Source organism: Triticum aestivum, chromosome 6A (genome assembly GCF_018294505.1).
Source record: "Triticum aestivum cultivar Chinese Spring chromosome 6A, IWGSC CS RefSeq v2.1, whole genome shotgun sequence".
NCBI classification, from domain to species: domain Eukaryota; kingdom Viridiplantae; phylum Streptophyta; class Magnoliopsida; order Poales; family Poaceae; genus Triticum; species Triticum aestivum.
In genome coordinates this window covers 154,234,430-154,257,401 of record NC_057809.1, presented here as the reverse complement: position 1 = coordinate 154,257,401, position 22,972 = coordinate 154,234,430, and the positions used below count along the sequence as shown (strand labels likewise).

General features: G+C 48.8%; 1 protein-coding gene across 1 annotated transcript; it reads left to right on the top strand.

Moving 5' to 3' along the window:
* Nucleotides 1-14,027: 14,027 nt before the first annotated feature.
* Nucleotides 14,028-19,283, top strand: LOC123130497 (protein MONOCULM 1). The gene is made up of 2 exons (XM_044550388.1): nucleotides 14,028-15,815; nucleotides 18,813-19,283. The coding sequence occupies exon 1, from the start codon at nucleotides 14,228-14,230 to the stop codon at nucleotides 15,404-15,406; it is 1,179 nt and encodes a 392-aa protein (XP_044406323.1). The 5' UTR covers nucleotides 14,028-14,227; the 3' UTR covers nucleotides 15,407-15,815; nucleotides 18,813-19,283.
* Nucleotides 19,284-22,972: the final 3,689 nt, after the last annotated feature.

Genomic DNA, 22,972 nt, shown 5'->3' with positions numbered 1-22,972 from the left:
AGATAGAAGTGATTTCGAGGGTATGGTCATCTTGCCTGCAAAGTTCTCCGAGAAGACGAAAGCTTGATCCCCGTAAGCGCACTCAATGGGTACCTCGAACATGAACTCGTCTCCCGGATCTACCCAAGACAAGAACACAAGCAAAGGAAACCACAATCAACCACAGTGCAATGCGCAAGCAACATGATGCAAAACATGGCATGATATGCGGGATGTGATATGCAATGCATATGCGAGCTCCGGAAGGAAAAGATTGAACCAGGTCTCAACTTGGCAAACCAAGCGTGCCGCTGGAAAGATGAGTTGATTTCGGTTGAAATCGATATAAAGATCACTGGAATCGGATGCACGGTTTGCAAATGGCAGGCAAAACAATAATGGCACAATTTTGCGATTAACATGTAAAATGCCTCAAGAAACTAAGCTATTGCACTCCAACAAAGCAACAAAGCACATGACAGTGATCCACCCAAGATGCTCGACAAAAGATTAACACTGAGCTACGGCTAAATCACACAATAGCAAGTTCAAACAAGCATGGCAAAAGTGCAAAAGATATCAGGTTCACAGACTTGGTGAAAATAACATGTCAGGATTTAACATCAGGAAGCAATGTTTAGAGCAAGATAACAACATGCTACAGGAACATATCATGGCAAAGCAAAGCATGGCATGAATCTACTCAAAGCATATAACAAAAGTCCCTTACTGACCATAAGCCAAAAAGGATCAGAAGATATGATGGCACCCATGTAAACATAGCAAGTTTCGTTAACAGATTCGGACTTAGCAGAAAACTGGACATGGCATGAACAGAATTACGAAGGCATGTTTGCGAGCTCGATGCACTCAACATAGGGCATTGCATGACAAACTAAGCATACTCCCAGCAAGAAGACATGATCAAGAAGCTAAACATGGCAAGAACAAACTCATAGCATGCATGGATCAACTACAACAACCTCGGCAAAATTGATTAACATGTAAACAATCTGCCAGGAAAATTTTATAGCAAAAGTAGAGCAAGATTGATTCATGCTAGGGCACTCTATAATTGCAACAAAAGACATGGATGGATAGAGCATAACAATATCTCAAAATCATCCTTACTGAACATGCTGAAAAGAGGCATGGATCACACTGTAGCAACATGAATACATGGCATAAATATAACAGCATGAAAAGAACTTAGAAGAATTCTAAGTCCCTAAAATCAGCAACATCACGAGAGCTACTTTGCATGCTTGTGCTAGTCACCACATTGATCACAAAAATATATGGCATACACCCTTGTAAAGATGGCATGGCATATAACAAAACACATGTATAGCTCATGACCGTATGCAGCACACATTAATCATGGCAAAAATGACAAATGCTCATAAACTGATAAGAATCAGCACCTAACATTTATAGCACTCTTCCAACAACATTTAGGGCATCAAGATGGACTCAAACAGGCATGGTGCAATGGAATGAAATGAAGAGGACATCCAGACGAACAATTTGATATATTATGCATGCAAAACGGAGCTACGGTGATGAAGTTATGGCATGATGAACAGGCCTCCAGAAAGTGAAATGAAAAGGACTTAGAGAAATGATTCGGGGTCAACCTCATTTGACCGGATCTGGATCTGGGTGCGTGAACCGAGGTTCGCCGGATCCTCGTCGGAGTTGCGGTTGTTGGAAATATGCCCTAGAGGCAATAATAAAAGTATTATTATTATATTTCCTTGTTCATGATAATTGTCTTTTATTCATGCTATAACTGTATTATCCGGAAATCATAATACACGTGTGAATACATAGACCACAATCTGTCCCTAGTGAGCCTCTAGTTAACTAGCTCGTTAATCAATAGATGGTTACGGTTTCCTGACCATGGACATTGGATGTCGTTGATAACGGGATCACATCATTAGGAGAATGATGTGATGGACAAGACCCAATCCTAAGCCTAGCACAAGATCATGTAGTTCGTATGCTAAAGCTTTTCTAATGTCAAGTATCATTTCCTTAGACCATGAGATTGTGCAACTCCCGGATACCGTAGGAGTGCTTTGGGTGTGCCAAACGTCACAACGTAACTGGGTGGCTATAAAGGTACACTACGGGTATCTCTGAAAGTGTCTGTTGGGTTGGCACGAATCGAGATTGGGATTTGTCACTCCGTGTAAACGGAGAGGTATCTCTGGGCCCACTCGGTAGGACATCATCATAATGTGCACAATGTGACCAAGGGGTTGATCACGGGATGATGTGTTACGGAACGAGTAAAGAGACTTGCCAGTAACGAGATTGAACAAGGTATCGGTATACCGACGATCGAATCTCGGGCAAGTACCATACCGCTAGACAAAGGGAATTGTATACGGGATTGACTGAGTCCTTGACATCGTGGTTCATCCGATGAGATCATCATGGAACATGTGGGAGCCAACATGGGTATCCAGATCCCGCTGTTGGTTATTGACCGGAGAACATCTCGGTCATGTCTGCATGTCTCCCGAACCCGTAGGGTCTACACACTTAAGGTTCGATGACGCTAGGGTTATAAAGGAAGCTTGTATGTGGTTACCGAATGTTGTTCGGAGTCCCGGATGAGATCCCGGACGTCACGAGGAGTTCCGGAATGGTCCGGAGGTAAAGATTTATATATAGGAAGTCCTGTTTCGGCCATCGGGACAAGTTTCGGGGTCATCGGTATTGTACCGGGACCACCGGAAGGGTCCCGGGGGCCCACCGGGTGGGGCCACCTGCCCCGGGGGGCCACATGGGCTGTAGGGGGTGCGCCTTGGCCTACATGGGCCAAGGGCACCAGCCCCAAGAGGCCCATGCGCCAAGAGAAGAGAAAAAGGGGAGAGTCCTAAAGGGGGAAGGCACCTCCGAGGTGCCTTGGGGAGGATGGACTCCTCCCCACCCTTAGCCGCACCCTTCCTTGGAGGAGGGGGCAAGGCTGCGCCCTCCCCCTCTCCCTTGGCCCTATATATAGTGGGGAAAAGGAGGAGCAATCAGACCTAAGGCCTTTGGTTGCCTCCCTCTCCCTCCCGTGACACATCTCCTCTCCCGTAGGTGCTCGGCAAAGCCCTGCAGGATTGCCACGCTCCTCCATCACCACCACGCCGTTGTGCTGCTACTGGATGGAGTCTTCCTCAACCTCTCCCTCTCTCCTTGCTGGATCAAGGCGTGGGAGACATCGTCGAGCTGTACGTGTGTTGAACGCGGAGGTGCCGTCCGTTCGGCACTAGGATCATCGGTGATCTGAATCACGACGAGTACGACTCCATCAACCCCGTTCACTTGAACGCTTCCGCTTAGCGATCTACAAGGGTATGTAGATGCACTCCTCTTTCTACTCGTTGCTGGTCTCTCCATAGATAGATCTTGGTGATACGTAGGAAAATTTTTGAATTTCTGCTACGTTCCCCAACAGTGGCATCATGAGCTAGGTCTATTGCGTAGATTCTTTGCACGAGTAGAACACAAAGTAGTTGTGGGCGTCGATATTGTTCAATATGCTTGCCGTTACTAGTCTTATCTTGATTCGGCGGCATCGTGGGATGAAGCGGCCCGGACCAACCTTACACGTACGCTTACGTGAGACCGGTTCCACCGACAAACATGCACTAGTTGCATAAGGTGGCTGGCGGGTGTCTGTCTCTCCCACTTTAGTCGGATCGGATTCGATGAAAAGGGTCCTTATGAAGGGTAAATAGCAATTGGCATATCACGTTGTGGTTCATGCGTAGGTAAGAAACGTTCTTGCTAGAAACCCATAGCAGCCACGTAAAACATGCAAACAACAATTAGAGGACGTCTAACTTGTTTTTGCAGGGTATGCTATGTGATGTGATATGGCCAAAAAGGATGTGATGAATGATATATGTGATGTATGAGATTGATCATGTTCTTGTAATAGGAATCACGACTTGCATGTCGATGAGTATGACAACCGGCAGGAGCCATAGGAGTTGTCTTTATTTATTTGTGACCTGCGTGTCAACTTAAACGTCATGTAATTACTTTACTTTATTGCTAACCGTTAGCCATAGTAGTAGAAGTAATAGTTGGCGAGGCAACTTCATGAAGACACGATGATGGAGATCATGATGATGGAGATCATGGTGTCATGCCGGTGACGATGATGATCATGGAGCCCCGAAGATGGAGATCAAAAGGAGCAAAGTGATGATGGCCATATCATGTCACTATTTGATTGCATGTGATGTTTATCATGTTTATACATCTTATTTGCTTAGAACGACGGTAGTAAATAAGATGATCCCTTACAACAATTTCAAGAAGTGTTCTCCCCTAACTGTGCACCGTTGCGACAATTCGCTGTTTCAAAACATCACGTGATGATCGGGTGTTTTATTCAGACGTTCAAATACAACGGGTGTTGACGAGCCTAGCATGTACAGACATGGCCTCGGAACACATGCAAAACACTTAGGGTTAACTTGACGAGCCTAGCATGTACAGACATGGCCTCGGAACACGGAGACCGAAAGGTCGAACATGAGTCGTATAGAAGATACGATCAACATGAAGATGTTCACCGATGATGACTAGTCCGTCTCACGTGATGATCGGACACGGCCTAGTTTGACTCGGATCATGTAATCACTTAGATGACTAGAGGGATGTCTATCTGAGTGGGAGTTCATAAGATGAACTTAATTATCCTGAACATAGTCAAAAGGTTTTTGCAAATTATGTCGTAGCTCACGCTATAGTTCTACTGTTTAGATATGTTCCTAGAGAAAAATTAGTTGAAAGTTGATAGTAGCAATTATGCGGACTAGGTCCGTAAACTGAGGATTGTCCTCATTGCTTCATAGAAGGCTTATGTCCTTAATGCACCGCTCAGTGTGCTGAACCTCGAACGATGTCTGTGGTTGTTGCGAACATCTGACATACACGTTTTGATAACTACGTGATAGTTCAGTTAAACGGTTTAGAGTTGAGGCACCAAAGACGTTTTTGAAATGTCGCGAAACATATGAGATGTTTTGAGGGCTGAAATTGGGATTTCAGGCTCGTGCCCATGTCAAGAGGTATAAGACCTCCGATGACTTTCTTAACCTGCAAACTAAGGAGAAAAGCTCAATTGTTGAGCTTGTGCTCAGATTGTCTGAGTACAACAATCATTTGAATCGAGTGGGAGTTGATCTTCCAGATAAGACAGTGATGGTTCTCCAAAGTCATTGCCACCAAGCTGTTAGAGCTTCGTGATGAACTATAACATATCAGGGATAGATATGATGATCCTTGAGGTATTCGCGATGTTTGACACCGCGAAAGTAGAAATCAAGAAGGAGCATCAATTGTTGATGGTTGGTGAAACCACTAGTTTCAAGAAGGGCAAGGGCAAGAAGGGATACTTCATGAAACGGCAAATCAGCTGCTGCTCTAGTGAAGAAACCCAAGGTAAAACCCAAACCCGAGACTAAGTGCTTCTGTAATAAGGGGAACAACCACTAGAGCAGAATTACCCTAGATACTTGGTAGATAAGAAGGCTGGCAAGGTCGATAGAAGTATATTGGATATACATTGTGTTAATGTGTACTTTGCTAGTACTCCTAGTAGCACCAGGGTATTAGATACCGGTTCGGTTGCTAAGTGTTAGTAACTCGAAACAAAAGGCTACGGAATAAACGGAGACTAGCTAAAGGTGAGCGGACGATATGTGTTGGAAGTTTTTCCAAGCTTGATATGATCAAGCATCGCACGCTCCCTCTACCAAAGAGATTGGTGTTAAACCTAAATAATTGTTATTTGGTGTTTGCGTTGAGCATAGACATGATTGGATTACGTCTATCGCAATACGGTTATTCATTTAAGGAGAATAATGGTTACTCTGTTTATTTGAATAATACCTTCAATGGTCTTACACCTAAAATGAATGGTTTATTAAATCTCGATCGTAGTGATACACATGTTCATGCCAAAAGATAGTAATGATAGTACCACCTACTTGTGGCACTGCCACGTAAGTCATATCGGTATAAAACGCATAAAGAAGCTCCATATTGATGGATCTTTGGGCTCACTCGTTTTTGAAAAGTTTGAGACATGCGAACCATGTCTATTGGTGTATATGCATGAAGAAACTCCATGCAAATGGACCGTTTTGACTCACTTGATTTTGAATCACTTGGGACATGCAAATCATACCACATGGGCAAGATGACTGAAAAGCCTCGTTTTCAGTAAGATGGAACAAGATAGCAACTTGTTGGAAGTAACACATTTTGATGTGTGCAGTCCAATGAGTGCTGAGGCATGCAGTGAATATCGTTATGTTCTTACTTCACAGATGATTCGAGTAGATGTTGAGAATATTTACTTGATGAAACACAAGTCTGAATTATTGAATGGTTCAAGTAATTTTAGAGTGAAGTAGAAGATCATTGTGACAAGAGGATAAAATGTCTATGATATGATCATAGAGATGAGTATCTGAGTTACGAGTTTTGGCACACAATTAAGACATTGTGGAAATTGTTTCACAATTAATACCGCCTGGAACACCATAGTGTGATGGTGTGTCCGAACATCATAGTTGCACCCTATTGGATATGGTGCATACCATGATGTCTCTTATCGAGTTACCACTATCGTTCATGGTTAGGCATTAGAGACAACCACATTCACTTTAAATAGGGCACCACGTAATTCCGTTGAGATGACACCATATGAATTATGGTTTAGAGAAACCTAAGTTGTCGTTTCTTAAAAGTTTGGGGCTACGACGCTTATATGAAAAAGTTTCAGGTTGATAAGCTCGAACCCAAAGCGGATAAAATGCATCTTCAAAGGACACCCAAAACAGTTGGGTATACCTCCTGTCTCAGATCCAAAAGCAATAAAGGATTGTTTCTTGAATCAGGTCCTTTCTCGAGGAAAGGTTTCTCTCGAAAGAATTGAGTGGGAGGATGGTGGAGACTTGATGAGGTTATTGAACCGTCACTTCAACAAGTGTGTAGCAGGGCACAGGAAGTTGTTCCTGTGGCACCTACACCAATTGAAGTGGAAGCTTATGATAGTGATCATGAAGTTTCGGATCAAGTCACTACCGAACCTCGTAGGGTGACAAGGATACGTACTACTTCAGAGTGGTACAGTAATCCTGTCTTGAAGGTCATGTTGCTAGACAACAATGAACCTACGAGCTATGGAGAAGCGATGGTGGGCCCGGATTCCGATAAATGGCTCAAGGCCATAAAACCCGAGAAAGGATCCATGTATGAAAACAAAGTGTAAACTTTGGAAGAACTGCTTGATGGTCGTAAGGCTGTTAGGTACATATGGATTTTGAAAGGAAGACAGACAATGATGGTAAGTGTCACCATTGAGAAAGCTTGACTTGTCGTTAAGATGTTTTTCAACAAGTTCAAGGAGTTGACTACGATGAGACTTTCTCACTCGTAGCGATGCTAAGAGTCTGTTGGAATTATATTAGCAATTACTGCATTATTTATGAAATCTTGCAGATAGGATGTCAAAACATTGTTTCCTCGATGATTCTTGAGGAAAGGTTGTATGTGATACAACCGGAAGGTTTTGTCTATCCTGAAATATGCTAATAAGTATGCAAAGCTCCAGCAATCCTTCTGAGGACTGGAGTAAGCATCTCGGAGTTGGAATGTATGCTTTGATGATGATCAAAGATTTTGGGTGTATACAAAGTTTATGAGAAACTTGTATTTCCAAAGAAGTGAGTGGGAGCACTATAGAATTTCTGATGAGTATATGTTGTTGACATATTAATGATCAGAAATGACGTAGAATTTCTGGAAAGCATATAGGGTTATTTGGAAAGTGTTTTCAATGGAAAACCTGGATTAAGCTACTTGAACATTGAGCATCAAGATCTATAAGGATAGATCAAAACGCTTAATAGTACTTTCAAATGAGCACATGCCTTAACGTGATCTTGAAGGTGTTCAAGATGAATCAGTCAAAGAAGGAGTTCTTGCCTGAGTTGTAAGGTATGAAGTTAAGACTTAAAGCTCGACCATGGCAGAATAGAGAGAAAGGAACGAAGGTCGTCCCCTATGCTTAAGACATAGGCTCTACAGTATGCTATGCTGTGTACCGCACCTGAAGTGTGCTTTACCATGAGTCAGTCAAGGGGTACAAGAGTGATCCAAGAATGGATCACAGGACAGCGGTCAAAGTTATCCTTAGTAACTAGTGGACTAAGGAATTTTCTCAATTATGGAGGTGGTAAAAGAGTTCGTCGTAAAGGGTTACGTCGATGCAAGCTTAACACCTATCCGGATAGCTCTGAGTAGAGATACCGGATACGTATAGTAGAACAATTATTTGGAATAGTTCCAAATAGAACATGGTAGCTGCATCTAGGAGATGACATAGAGATTTGTAAAGCACACACGGATCTGAAAGGTTCAGACCCGTTGACTATAACCTCTCTCACAAGCATAACATGATCAAACCCAGAACTCATCGAGTGTTAATCACATGGTAAATGTGAACTAGATTATTGACTCTAGTAAACTCTTTGGGTGTTAGTCACATGGGGATGTGACCTTGAGTGTTAATCACATATCAATGTGAACTAGATTATTGACTCTAGTGCAAGTGGGAGACTGTTGGAAATATGCCCTAGAGGCAATAATAAAAGTATTATTATTATATTTCCTTGTTCATGATAATTGTCTTTTATTCATGCTATAACTGTATTATCCGGAAATCATAATACACGTGTGAATACATAGACCACAATCTGTCCCTAGTGAGCCTCTAGTTAACTAGCTCGTTAATCAATAGATGGTTACGGTTTCCTGACCATGGACATTGGATGTCGTTGATAACGGGATCACATCATTAGGAGAATGATGTGATGGACAAGACCCAATCCTAAGCCTAGCACAAGATCATGTAGTTCGTATGCTAAAGCTTTTCTAATGTCAAGTATCATTTCCTTAGACCATGAGATTGTGCAACTCCCGGATACCATAGGAGTGCTTTGGGTGTGCCAAACGTCACAACGTAACTGGGTGGCTATAAAGGTACACTACGGGTATCTCTGAAAGTGTCTGTTGGGTTGGCACGAATCGAGATTGGGATTTGTCACTCCGTGTAAACGGAGAGGTATCTCTGGGCCCACTCGGTAGGACATCATCATAATGTGCACAATGTGACCAAGGGGTTGATCACGGGATGATGTGTTACGGAACGAGTAAAGAGACTTGCCAGTAACGAGATTGAACAAGGTATCGGTATACCGACGATCGAATCTCGGGCAAGTACCATACCGCTAGACAAAGGGAATTGTATACGGGATTGACTGAGTCCTTGACATCGTGGTTCATCCGATGAGATCATCGTGGAACATGTGGGAGCCAACATGGGTATCCAGATCCCGCTGTTGGTTATTGACCGGAGAACATCTCGGTCATGTCTGCATGTCTCCCGAACCCGTAGGGTCTACACACTTAAGGTTCGATGACGCTAGGGTTATAAAGGAAGCTTGTATGTGGTTACCGAATGTTGTTCGGAGTCCTGGATGAGATCCCGGACGTCACGAGGAGTTCCGGAATGGTCCGGAGGTAAAGATTTATATATAGGAAGTCCTGTTTCGGCCATCGGGACAAGTTTCGGGGTCATCGGTATTGTACCGGGACCACCGGAAGGGTCCCGGGGGCCCACCGGGTGGGGCCACCTGCCCCGGGGGGCCACATGGGCTGTAGGGGGTGCGCCTTGGCCTACATGGGCCAAGGGCACCAGCCCCAAGAGGCCCATGCGCCAAGAGAAGAGAAAAAGGGGAGAGTCCTAAAGGGGGAAGGCACCTCCGAGGTGCCTTGGGGAGGATGGACTCCTCCCCACCCTTAGCCGCACCCTTCCTTGGAGGAGGGGGAAAGGCTGCGCCCTCCCCCTCTCCCTTGGCCCTATATATAGTGGGGAAAAGGAGGAGCAATCAGACCTAAGGCCTTTGGTTGCCTCCCTCTCCCTCCCGTGACACATCTCCTCTCCCGTAGGTGCTCGGCAAAGCCCTGCAGGATTGCCACGCTCCTCCATCACCACCACGCCGTTGTGCTGCTACTGGATGGAGTCTTCCTCAACCTCTCCCTCTCTCCTTGCTGGATCAAGGCGTGGGAGACATCGTCGAGCTGTACGTGTGTTGAACGCGGAGGTGCCGTCCGTTCGGCACTAGGATCATCGGTGATCTGAATCACGACGAGTACGACTCCATCAACCCCGTTCACTTGAACGCTTCCGCTTAGCGATCTACAAGGGTATGTAGATGCACTCCTCTTTCTACTCGTTGCTGGTCTCTCCATAGATAGATCTTGGTGATACGTAGGAAATTTTTTGAATTTCTGCTACGTTCCCCAACAGCGGTTCGCCGGCGACAGGGAGGGAGAGGACGACGAGGGACGAGGGGGCCGGAGGAGGATGGATCCATGGGCTCCTGGCCAAATCGGGCCGGAGCCGTGGTCGGTGCGGTGATGCAGGATGGTGGAAGCGCGGGCGGCGGAGCCTGCCGGCGGGTGGCATCCGGCGATCGTGGAGGAGCTCCGACCGGGGAGGCACTGCATGGCGGCGAGGAAGACGAACGGCGGCGGCCGGGTGTGCGGGGCGGCGCGGGGGCGTGGTGCGCAGGCGGCAGAGATGGCGCGCGAGGCGGCGGGGATGGCGCCGGATTCGAAGCGCGGCGGGGTCCGGTGGGTTGACCGACGGCGGCGGGCGGTGGTCTGAGGCGCTCTGGCGAGTTGCTTGCCAGCGGCGACCGGAGACGAAGGCGGCGCGAGATCCGGGCAGCTCGGGTGGTTCGGGCCAGCCGCGGCCCGGAGCGGGCCGGAGATGGGCTCGCGGGCCCACGCGGTGGAGGAGGATGGCGGCGACACTTGGCAACGTGCGGTTGGTTGAGGAGGCGGCGGTGATGACGTGGCGAGCCCTGATTGGCTGAAACATGTGGCAGCGGCGGTGGACATGTCCGGCCGTCGGTGGACGTGTCCGGCGGCGCGGAGGGAGTTGGATCTAGGGTTTCATCTGCGCGAAAATTTCGGGGGGAGTCACATATTTATAGGTAGAGGGAGCTAGGAGAGTCCAAATGAGGTGCGGTTTTCGGCCACGCGATCATGATCGAACGAGCGAGAGGATGGAGCAGGTTTGGATGGGTTTTGGGTCACTTTGGAGGGGTGTTGGGCTGCAACACACACGAGGCCTTTACGGTTCCTCAGTTAACCGTTGGAGTATCAAACGGACTCCAAATGGTACGAAACTTTACAGGCGGTCTACCGGTGGTATACCAAGGCCGATTGGCAAATCTCGGTCCAATCCGAGAACGTTTAACAACCTCACACGATAAAGAGACAAAAGGGGGCGCAGAGGACATAGGAGTGCCGGACTGCAAAACGGATAACGGGGAAAATGCTCGGATGCATGAGACGAACATGTATGCAAATACGATGCACATGATGACATGATATGAAATGCATGACACGCAAAAAATGACAAGGCAACAACAGTGAATAACTGGAAGACACCTGGCGCAACGGTCTTGGGGCATTACACGTGCCAAAGATGTCAGAGTCCTGGAACCCCAGCGTCGACTTCGCTGACGCGCTTGAGAGCTTGTCGGACGGTACTGACCTCGCGGCGCTCGAAGAGCGTATCGAGCCCATCATCATCTACGTCGACGGAGTCAAGAGGGTGGAGGACCAGTGCCGGGACTAGCCACCCCGTTCTTCCTTGCCGCCGCGAGTTCATGCCCAAGACAATTTATCTTAAGTTAGAACCGCGGCAACCACTAATGTAATATAACTCTGCAGTACTTTGAAATGAAGCATGCTATCTTCCTGTTCGATCTTTCCTTGTATGTACACACCCTACCTCTAGTTGGATAGGTTTGCCAGCGCGTAAACCCATGTTGTGGCGCTTTGAGGAACGGATCCTTAGCAGCCTGCTGGGGGGCGCTTGCTGGCGGGCAAATCACCTTGCCGTTCTCGGCGCAGCCGCCTGATCTGTTGAGCGGACTCAAAACAGAACAAGGGCGTTGCCAATAGCGGAAGGGTTCCTTTGCGTGCAAGTTTTCCATACAAGGAGCAAGATCTTTCGAGGAAGATAACCTTATAAAAAGGAAAATTGCTCAAGGCTTTATGTGACTTAGCTTTTCGTCACCACGCGGATGGTTGTTGCTGCTGCCGACAGCACCGCCTCGCCTAGCTGATGGCACCAGAGCGTGGCTGATCGATGTCGCCTTCTTCTCTCAGTCCATCGCGACGAAGGAGTCGATGAGTTGGCTTCAAAACCGGATTGTCACAGCCTCAGCGCCCCTACCTGGCGCGCCAAAGATGTCGGGGTTCAGGAACGACACCTATGGGATCCCTCGATGAAGTCCCTTCTACGGTTGGTGGGGCATGGGGTTGCGCAAAGAGCAGGTCTAGAAGATAAACTCAGTGGGATTTTTACCCAGGTTCGGCCCGCAAATGATGCGTAAAACCCTAGTCCTGCTTTTTGTGTATTTTGTGTTCTTGAGCTCTTGAACTAGTTGCGGTGCATGCCTAGTCCAAAAAGTCTGAATCCTTCCTCAGTACGCCTCGTGCCTCCTTTTATATGTCGAAGGGGTTGCCACAGTCGCACACAGGAGGTGGAAAGTACGTATAATGTACAAGTTTATCTCCTGACATCCTAGGACAAACGCATTTAATGCGCTGCCTATGTGTCCTCTTGTTTTATCGGGGACGGCAAAGAAGCTCGTCCCGTCCGTCGCCGCCTCGCCTTGCTTCGACGCGCGTCCAAGGTGACGAGGCATGCAGCGCCAAGCTGACTGGCTGGCTGCTGAGCTGGTGCGGTGGCAGGGTCTTCACGAAGATCTACATGCCACCACGCAGGTGCTTGGCTGGTTGGCCTAGAGGCCGCATGCTGCCACGTAGGTGCGTGCCTAGTTGGTAGGCTGGTTGCCACGTTGGAACGGGCGCGGGGCAGCGAAGATTTGGCAAGAGCGGGCCTGGCCTAGGCCCCGCAGACGCCCCTGGTAAAGGCCTTGCCAGGATCTCGTGGGCGTCCCCGGCAAGGGTCTTGCCGGGAGGCTTGCGGGCATCCCCGGCAAGGATCTTGCCAGGGGGTCTTCGTCTTCTGGTGCCCATCTAGGCTTGCAGGCCTTTGGTTTTCATCAAGATCTGCATGCCACCATGCAGGCGCTTCTGAGCCTTGGTCTTGACGTTGTCGATGACGTCATAACTCTCAGGCTCAAGGATGGCAGTCTTGCTGGTGTTGGGCAAGTTGCCCCGGCAAGGCTCTTGCCGGGGCTACGTAGGCCGCCCCGACAAGGCTCTTGCCGGGGAAAGCCCATCTTGTCCCTTCGCTCTTCATGCTTCTGGCTTGGGTGTTGTCTTGGCAGTCTTTTATCTTTGCTTCCTCTGCCCTGCCAAGCCCGACCGCAGGTGTAGCTACGACTGCCCATGCACAAGTAAAGAGATACAGAAGGGCTCCTACTTTTGTACACTTACAGTGTGGCAAACACTAAGGAGTGTTTCGGATTGTCGAAAAGTTTGATCCTAGAATCGCATTCATGGAAGTTGTGGCAAAACAATCCGTGCTTCAAAAATGCTACTTTCAAATCCATTTTGGAGCTTTGTTGTTTTTTCGACTTTCAAAAATGTGATTTTATGATGAAATTTTGTAAGCATTTCAAACATTTTTAATGTTTGCCACCAAATAAATTCAAATTTTTTAAAGAAATTACTGTTCATATCATGAGCATTGGAACTCCGAGCTTACTTTCATGATCTAACAAGGTAAGCTTTCTGCTAGCCTAGCCTTATTTGTTTAATCCACAAATCATAAAAATTAGATCCAATTGTATACCATATAATAATATTTCAAAAGATACAGAAGAACATCTTGACCATCCCCCCGCGAAAGTCCACGGGATAAAAGACAACAAATGCAAAGTTGCACACCCTGCTACCTTTTCTCTCGTCTCTCTCTCCTGTCCCCTCCTAGAGAGAGAGAGGAAAACTCTCTCTCTCTCTCTAGAGTACTACCTGTTGCATAGTCTACTGGTGGAAGGGAACACCTGTAGTGTGTGCGCGTGTTGCAGATGATCGATCATGTCCCTCTGTCACGGAAGCCGCTGGGGCAGCAGCAAGCTCAGAAGATGCCGCGGCCACCTCCGCCTCCGCGCTGCTATTAAGCCGCCCGAGCCATGCGCTGCGCCCACCACCTGCTACTGCTGCTGACGCCATGCTCGACCCGCCCGAGCCCGACGATGACGCCGCCCGACCGCCGCGCGCACCGGTCGCCGCCGCCTCGCCGAGAGGCCTCGTCCTCGCGTGCGCCGACCTGCTGCACCGCGGGGACCTCGACGGGGCGCGGCGCGCCGCGGGCGCCGTGCTCTCCGGTGCCGACCCCCGGGGAGACGCGGCCGACCGCCTCGCGCACCACTTCGCGCGCGCGCTCGCTCTACGGGCCGACGAGGGACGAAGTAGCGTTGGCCCGCTGGGCGTGGGCGTGGCGCCTGCATCGTCCGCGGTGCACCTGGCGTACAACAAGATCGCGCCGTTCCTGCGCTTCGCGCACCTGACTGCCAACCAGGCGATCCTGGAGGCCGCTGCCGGCGCGCGGCGCGTGCACATCGTGGACCTCGACGCCGCACACGGCGTGCAGTGGCCGCCGCTCCTTCAGGCCATCGGCGACCGCGCTGACGCCGCCGTCGGCCCGCCCGAGGTCAGGATCACCGGCGCCGGCCCCGACCTCGATGTGCTCCTTCGCACCGGCGACCGCCTCCGCGCCTTCGCCAGCTCCCTCAACCTCCCATTCCGCTTCCACCCGCTGCTCCTCCCCTGCACGGCTCAGCTTGCCGCCGACCCGGCCGCCTGCCTTGAGCTGCACCCGGACGAGACTCTGGCCGTCAACTGCGTGCTATTCCTCCACAGGCTCTCCGGCGACGGTGAGCTCACCGCATTCTTGAGGTGGGTCCGTTCGATGAACCCCGCCGTGGTGACCATCGCCGAGAGGGAAGGCGAAGCCGGCCGAGGAGAGGACGACGACGAGTTACCGCGGCGGGTGGCCGCGGCGATGGACTTCTACTCGGCGGTGTTCGACGCGCTGGAGGCCACGATGCCGCCGGGCAGCGCGGAACGGTTGGCGGTGGAGCAGGAGATCCTCGGCACGGAGATCGACGCGGTGGTGGCTGGCCCCGGCAGCGGCGGTGGGCGGCCCCGCAGCTTCGAAGCGTGGACGGCCGCCGCGCGCGCTGCGGGGCTCTCGCCGTGGCCGGCCAGCACGTTCGCGGTGTCGCAGGCGCGGCTGTTGCTGCGGCTACACTACCCGTCGGAGGGGTATGCGGCGGAGGAGGCCCGCGGCGCGTGCTTCCTCGGCTGGCAGACGCGGACGCTCATGTCGGTCTCTTCGTGGCACTAGCAATGCAAGTGATCTATCCATGCTGCTCGACCTCTCGCGTCCTCCATTGATGGATTCTTGCTCCCAAGCTGGCTACTGCATCGCATTGCCGCAATGAAGTATATGGAACCTGATCGAGCAAGCCGGAGGCCGGCAGCAAGAAGATCGGTGCTTGATCTTGCGGCTGCTCAAATGGCTTCGGTGAGGTTTCGGAGGGACTGGAGAATGGGGATGTGCATGCATGCAAGGACCAGGGCTACTATACTTGCCATTCTTGTTGGAGGGACAAGAGAAGGGGAGGTCGACGAAGGCGAAGACGAATTGAAGAAGAGGAGGTTGTGCATGATCGGTGGACGCGTTGCATGGGAACTGGAGAGGGCGCCAATCGCCATTGGGAGATCTCGGAGAGGATCTTTTGGCACTCGACCTGGTAAACCTTCTACCACCACTAACTAATACTTTCAGTTATTTCTTCTTTGCTTTACATCTTCATCTATCTCTATTTGCTTCCACTTTATTGTTTGTTCAACTTCCCCTCTCCAATCTATATTGGTGGAGTTGCTATAGATTGCTAATTACTACTTCAAATATATTCTAGAGTGGATGGTGTTTCCGAATTTGTACCGTCTCCACTGAACAAATTTGACCACTATTTTTGTATGAATATTGAAGCAGATCATTTTTAAAATATCATGAAATTACTTTTCATGAAAAATCCAATGGTACATCTTTTTATCTAAAAAGTCTGTTTTTTCTTATTAGTTAATTTGTGATTGAAGATATATAAACTTGTCTCCACACTTTCTAGGACGCGATGTACTTTTAATTTTAAATGGATGTATTATTACAATTTTGATCCATATCTGGATTAATTCTCACTTTTGTGATGCTACTAACTAAAGAGATATGCATGCATGGCCTTCTCTTTACAAAAAATAGGTATAGCTACACACAAAATTGATCTGTTCAACATCAAGCAATGGAGGATCTTGTGGATTGAGTTCATTTTAAAAATTTATCCCTGCATTTCACTTGCTCCCCTTGGTGTTTTTTCGTTATAACTAATCATGCTTTGGCAGCCACGAACCATAAACTAATCATGCTTGGGTAGCCTTCCCTTTTTAGTGTACTTATTAGAGGTAATGATCAGACTCTTGTGTGCTGTGAAAGGCCGGTACATTAGTTACCCATTAATTAATTACTGTATAGTATTATAGATGAAGGTACCACTATGTATAGCTGGCTAGTATTTCTCTAATATGCACACTGCTCCGGTAAAGCTAAAGAATGAAATAAAATATCGAGTTTTTTCTGATACAGAACCGGAGTAGAGGTTGCCATTCTGTTGAACGAAAACCTAAAGGTGGAAGCTAAAATGTGTTTTTTCTGATATAAAACTGTCATTCTGTTCAACGAAAACTTAATGTGGTTTACTGATCAATACTGATAGTTTACAGTTACATGGAGAATTTTGTGAAATTTTCTTGAAAAAAGAAGAAAATCTAGTACGGATCTCCTACCTTCTGCCCAAGGAGAAGGGGTTTGTAGACCTAGTTCAAGAGATATGCTGGTAAGCTGTCCCCCAGAAAGCATATGGAAAATGGCATCATGCATGATCCCCATGCATCAACGCATGCCGTTCCTAGTTACTGGACCCCTGTCCCCTCAAAACAAAATCATGGGATTTCACAACACCGGCACCCCTTTTGGATGGCAAAAACAGATCCTTAAACCTCTCCTGTTGAGTTGCCTCCTGGATATGTGAACATGGATCATTTTTCTTTGGGACATATGGACCCATATGTCTACCCCCCTCGCTCTCTAGCCTGATTGCATTGGGATCTTAGCATGCATGCCTTCTTAATTGGTTCCTTAAAAAGAGCCATGCCATGTACTCATGCTGCTCATCCCTTGCTCCGTTGGCGAATTGTCTCATTTCTCTGGCATCACGGCCAGTTGAGTGAAGAGGAAGGGCCAAAAAGGTGTAGTTCTCCCTAAACAATAACTAGTCACACTAAAGAACTTTCTGAATAGAAAGAGAGTTATAGTTTAGTAGATCATGCTAATTAATTTGAGGTATAGTCGTATAGAGCATATGATGGGAAATCGAAAACACATACTAAAGTATTGTAGTTGTCCTAGATTAAATTTCAGTGTGTTAAACTTATCCTTAATTAACCATGATTTCTTTCATATCTTTGACTCTCCTCTAATATTTGCGAGTAATCCTTACTAGCAAATCTAATGTTGTTTTCTTTTGCGGGGAAAGCATATCTAATGTTTGACCATCTTTTTTTTTGCGTGTGGTTATAACAGTAATTGTAGAATATTTTCTAACCTGGAGTAATCCTTACTAGCAAATCTAGTAATTGGGAATATGTTCAGTTTATATTTTTTATACTTTCACAAATCTATGTTCTCAATATTCAGTCATCACTTTAGTATTTGAATTTGTAGCATGACTCATGATGATAAGTCATCACCATCCCTTCAGAGACGAGTTATCGGTATCGTATCTCTCAATCATGAGTCAAATTTTATATTGACACCCAAAATATAAAGGGGAGAACATCAGAACAGAATCAGTGTTGATTGCGGTCTTTCGTCGGGATCACTTTTAGTACATCAGCAGCCTAGCTTTTTAACCTAACCATAACTGAATACTACCTGAATGCCATCTTGTTCCTTTATATTTGTTCATTTTGTCCAAATATGTCAGTCTAATGCATTACCTAATGCTTCAGCCCGGTGCACTAGACATCATTTCATCCTGTGCATTCATCTTGTTGCATAACGGCCGTATGCATCGCCCAGATGCAGAGGCCGGGGGTCGTCCTCCTTTTCTAAAAAATTCATCTTGGTGCATCAGTAAACATCACCTATATGTTTATCTTCTTCTGTATGTACATATATTCCACTCATTCAGTGACTATTAGTTAGGTATGTGACATAGAAATGGTAATAGTGGACACTTCATCAAAAGAATCATGATGTTTGGATTTAGCAGACATTTCATAAATGTGTCTGACTATCCTTTCACTGTTCACATTCATTGATTTTCTCCTAAATAATTTGTTTGAATCATTGAAATTTCACTGGAACCTCATGGAAATTAACCGTTTTCTACTGAAGTTCCAGCATTCCAAATGGATCATTGTTTGTTTATTCATATTACTTGTTAATGCCTAGTAGATATACCCCCTCTACAATGTGCATTTTCGACCGTTATATATCGTATGAATATGTTAATATTGAACTCTATATTCATGATGTTATGAAAATTATTTTTTCATGAGACTTATCACTTGACCAATATCCAAACAGTTAATTGCATATTGATAGGTGCCAATGTTAAAGAAGTTTTCAGTTAAGCTTGACGTTATACGTGCGCTTCTAAAGGATGAATTGCTACAAATTAATTTTGCAGGCAGAAGTGCAGAATTTTGTTGGGTTCCCGAGCCATTCTTACTGGCAAGAGAAGAGAACCATGCATGCATGATCAGTTCATACCTGGTTAATATTGAAGCCCAAAGTTAACAAGGCTCCATCGACCGTTTGTGCATACGCTGGCCAAGCTAGGCACTGATGTTGTCAACACCTTCGTAATTAAGAGGAGCCAATTCTTAATTTGGTTCTTGTTGGTACTATGGGATTGAATCATAGATTGCATCGATTAGGGAATTGGTTCAATAGCTCATGGTTTTGGTCTGGGCTGTATATTTTTATAGTAGCATGTCAGACAATAGTCAGTTGCTAAGACTGCAACAGATTACAAGATGCCAACTTGTACAACAAGATTGTTAGCGTAATTCGGTAGGATTATAACAGTCTAACTAACTCTAACTAGTTTTACAGCCCCCCTTCACTTACAGCTTTACATAAACTAAGTTGAGATTGAACCTTTCTTTTTTCCGGAAAAGTTGAGATTGAACCTTAATCTGTTAAGACACATCAACCGGCAATGCCTTGATGAATATATCTGCCCACTGGTCCTTGGATGGAGTGAATTGTATTTCCAACGCCTTCTTAGCAACACACTCATTTAAAAAATGGAAATCAACCTGCTTAGTCCTTGCATGGAATACCGGATTAGCCGACAAGTACATAGTTATTGACATTATCACACCATAAAGTTGGAGCTATTTCTTAGGGAAAAAGATGACGTTCATTCAATAATAACATAGTTTTGAGTACAATCTTCATCAATTAGCCACAGATTGGGGAGGGAAATCAGTATCCCATAGCATCTCCACCTTCATAATCCAAAGTGCAGGGGATAGTATCCCATAGCATGTCCACCGTGATAACCAAAAGTGTAGGGAATCGCAATAGAGAAAGTATTTTTTAACCCTAATTTATATTTGACACTATGGGAGCCAAAGAATATTTTTAGGATTTAGCAGCTGAGCTGTCTGTTTAGCCACACCAAAAACAACACTTGCTCGAGAAAATTTATTAGTTGGCAGTGCAATGAAGTGATTGTTGTATGATTTGCAAAAAAGTAAATAAAAACAGCAATATTCATCCGTTGCCAAGTACAAAGTGTCTTAAAGAGAGCAACAATTATGAAAATGTAGGCATGACATGGATAAAAGGGATGCTGCATGGATGAAATTAATCATATAATAGTATAAACCACATGGAACAATTTTCCTAGCTCATATTCTTTCATCATATAGGCATGTATTTTGAATATAGTTATACGTGTCTGCAATAAAAACTTGCACAATATATTTTGTCTTACCCTCTCGTGTCAGCGGCATCACAATTGGAATTAAGAGTAATTAAGATGCTTCCTTTACAAAGCAGCCGAAACAAAGCATTAACACTTGATAAATACGTGTAATGCTAAAAATAATAGCCATTCACATTGATATTGATATCCCGACCATGTCAGCTCGGGGTCTCCCGTACAAAACTACAACAGGTGCATACAACTTGCATGTATGATCCAAACAAAACCACAACAGGTGCATACAACTTGCATGTATGATCCAAACACATATATATTCATGAAAACAAATATAGTTATGATCTGAAATTGTATCACTCGGACCCTGATGACAAGCATTACACATAGCAAAGTTATAGCAACAATAATCTTAGCACTATAATGACACTAGGCTGGAACATTATTAGAGAGACCTTGGTCGGGGTCTGAACGGCGGAACTGAGCACGGAGATGGCGACGCGCTCCTGCGACCCCGATGGCGCCGCGCCGCGCGGCTCCGATAGTGTCGCGCCGCCCGCGACCTTGGCTCTGACGCTCGCGCCTCTGGCCGGCCTCGCCCGGGCCGCCGGCACTGCTGCGCTGCCCCCGTCGACCCTGCGCCTCTGGTCGGGTCCGCACGCCCCCCGCTCCCCCAGGCCGTCGCCGCCCCCGCCGAGGTGGTGGTGCCGCTTCGCTGGGCCGATGTGGCGGAGGATGATGACGCCGTTGCCGGCCGCCCCATCGTCCGACGAGATCCGCCGGCTCGCCGAGCAGCGCCTCGGGCCGGGGATGGTGGCCTCGCCACGGCATGGCTGTCCATCTCCCCCTTCGGCTCGCCGCACCCCCCCCCCCCCCCCCCCCCGCGCGCTCCCCCTCCTGCCGACCCCGCGAAAAAGGGACGCCCTTGGGTCCAGGACCGCTCGTCGCCGCCGCGCTCCAGCGTGGGGCGTCGCGGGGCGGTCCGACCTGGGCGGTGCCCAGCGCTCTTGGCGCCCCGCTGCGGCTGCCGTCCGACCCGCCATTCCCGCGCCGCCGGCTGCCTCGTCGGTGATCACCGGTAGGTCCCCATTCCGCTCGTTCATCGCGGCTTTCGACTCCTCGTCGCTCCGGCTCTCCCCCAGCCTGTCCCCGCGACGTCCTTGGCTCTCCGTCGCCCCTTCGCTGACACCGGCGCCGGCGGCGGCGGCGGCGACTGCACCGGGGGAAACCCTAGGCGCTGTCGTTCCGCATCGCCGGCTGAGCGGCGTCGCTGTGGGCCTGGCGCTGGGCCATCGTCGGGTGCGGCTTCGCCTACGGGCCAGCCCACTTTGGCTCGCGCCTGGGCCGGCCCGGCCTGCCCGGCCATCAGGCCTATTTGGCAGCAGGCTGGCTTCCCACGGCATCCCAGCGCGTCCCCTCCCGCCCCTGCCCTAACCCTAACCCTCGCCCCATCCCCTTCCGCCGCCGGCGCCGTTCGCCACCCGTCCCCGCCATCGCCGCCGGCCGGCATGCCCCGGGACTGGAACGACACGGCCCCGCGCCCCAAACGTCGCGCTGACGAGCGTAGGCCCGACGACTCCCGCACGGACGACCGGCGCGACCCCGCCCGTCCCTCCCCTGACGCTCTCCAGCACGAGGCCGACCTCCGTCGGCAACTCTCCGACCGCGGAGATCGTCGGTCCCCTCTCCGCGATGCTCGCTGATCCCCCTCCCGTCGTTCGCCCGACTGGTCGGACCACCGTGGATGGTCCCGGTCGCCGCCTCCTGCCTCTGATTGGCGCGACCAACGCCATCGCTCGCCCTCCCCGGTGCGCAGGCGGGAGCCCAGCCGGTCCCCTGCGCGCGGTGGTTGCCCTCGGTCCCCTGACCGCGTCCAAAGCCGCGGCACCGCAAGGCCCTCCGCCCCCCTCTGGCCAGTCTCGCCGTTACCAGCCCCCGCGCGGGGAACCGAGCTTCCCTCCCGCTGGCAATGGCGTCGGCCGGGGCCGGCCAGGCGGCAAGCGTAAGAAGAAGCGGGGCTTGGGGTGCCCCAATGTGGCGACCTCGGCCATTGGCTCTACTCGGGACCCGGCGGCATCTACCACGACCGCGCTTCTCCCCGATGACCGCATCTCCGACCTCCTAAAGTGCTTCAACTGCGGCCTCTCCGGCCACTCCCAGGTGACATGTACGCGACCCCAGGGCTGCTACCTCTGCTCGGATCCTGACCACCCGGCGATCCTCTGCCCCGATCGCCCGATGGCGGAGGAGTTGGTGATGTACGGGCACGGGATTGAGGGCCTCGGCTTCTTCCACGTCGAGGTGCCTGACATCCCCTCCCCCTCACCATCGCTCCTAGCGATTGTCACCATGAAGGATGGGGGCGCCTCGCTGGAGATGATAGAGGCCGAGCTCAACCATCTCTACCACTGCTCCTGGGATTGGCAGGTCGCCATTCAACCCGGCAATCCGACCCATGGGTTCGCCCGCCCATGGGCACCCGACCCGAATGGGTAGGGTATGGGTCGTCGACCTCGCCCATGGGTCTTACCCATGGGTAACCCGATTACTCGTGGGTAGGGTATGGGTTGAAGTTTATGCCCGTGGGTTACCCGATGGGTCACCCGATTAATACTAATAATTAAATAATTAATTTATTCTCTATTATATCTGATGTTTTTAGTCTAATCTAAATCTAAATACACTAGCGTACAGCGCCTCACTAGCAATGGTCCATCAAAAAGAACGAGGCACAACTAGCTGGCACCATACACGGGAGCAAATCCATCACTAGGCCTCTTCTCACTTCTCATTCACACACTTGGTATGGCCCAATTGTAGCTTCAGCCTGGCCCATGCAAGCAAAATCGATGGATGCAGGCTGCAGTAGCAGTACACAGCGGCGCACATATGCATTA

Coding starts and splice junctions, on each gene's coding strand:
- LOC123130497 (XM_044550388.1), top strand. CDS start 14,228: ATGCTCGACCCGCCCGAGCCCGACGATGACGCCGCCCGACCGCCGCGC.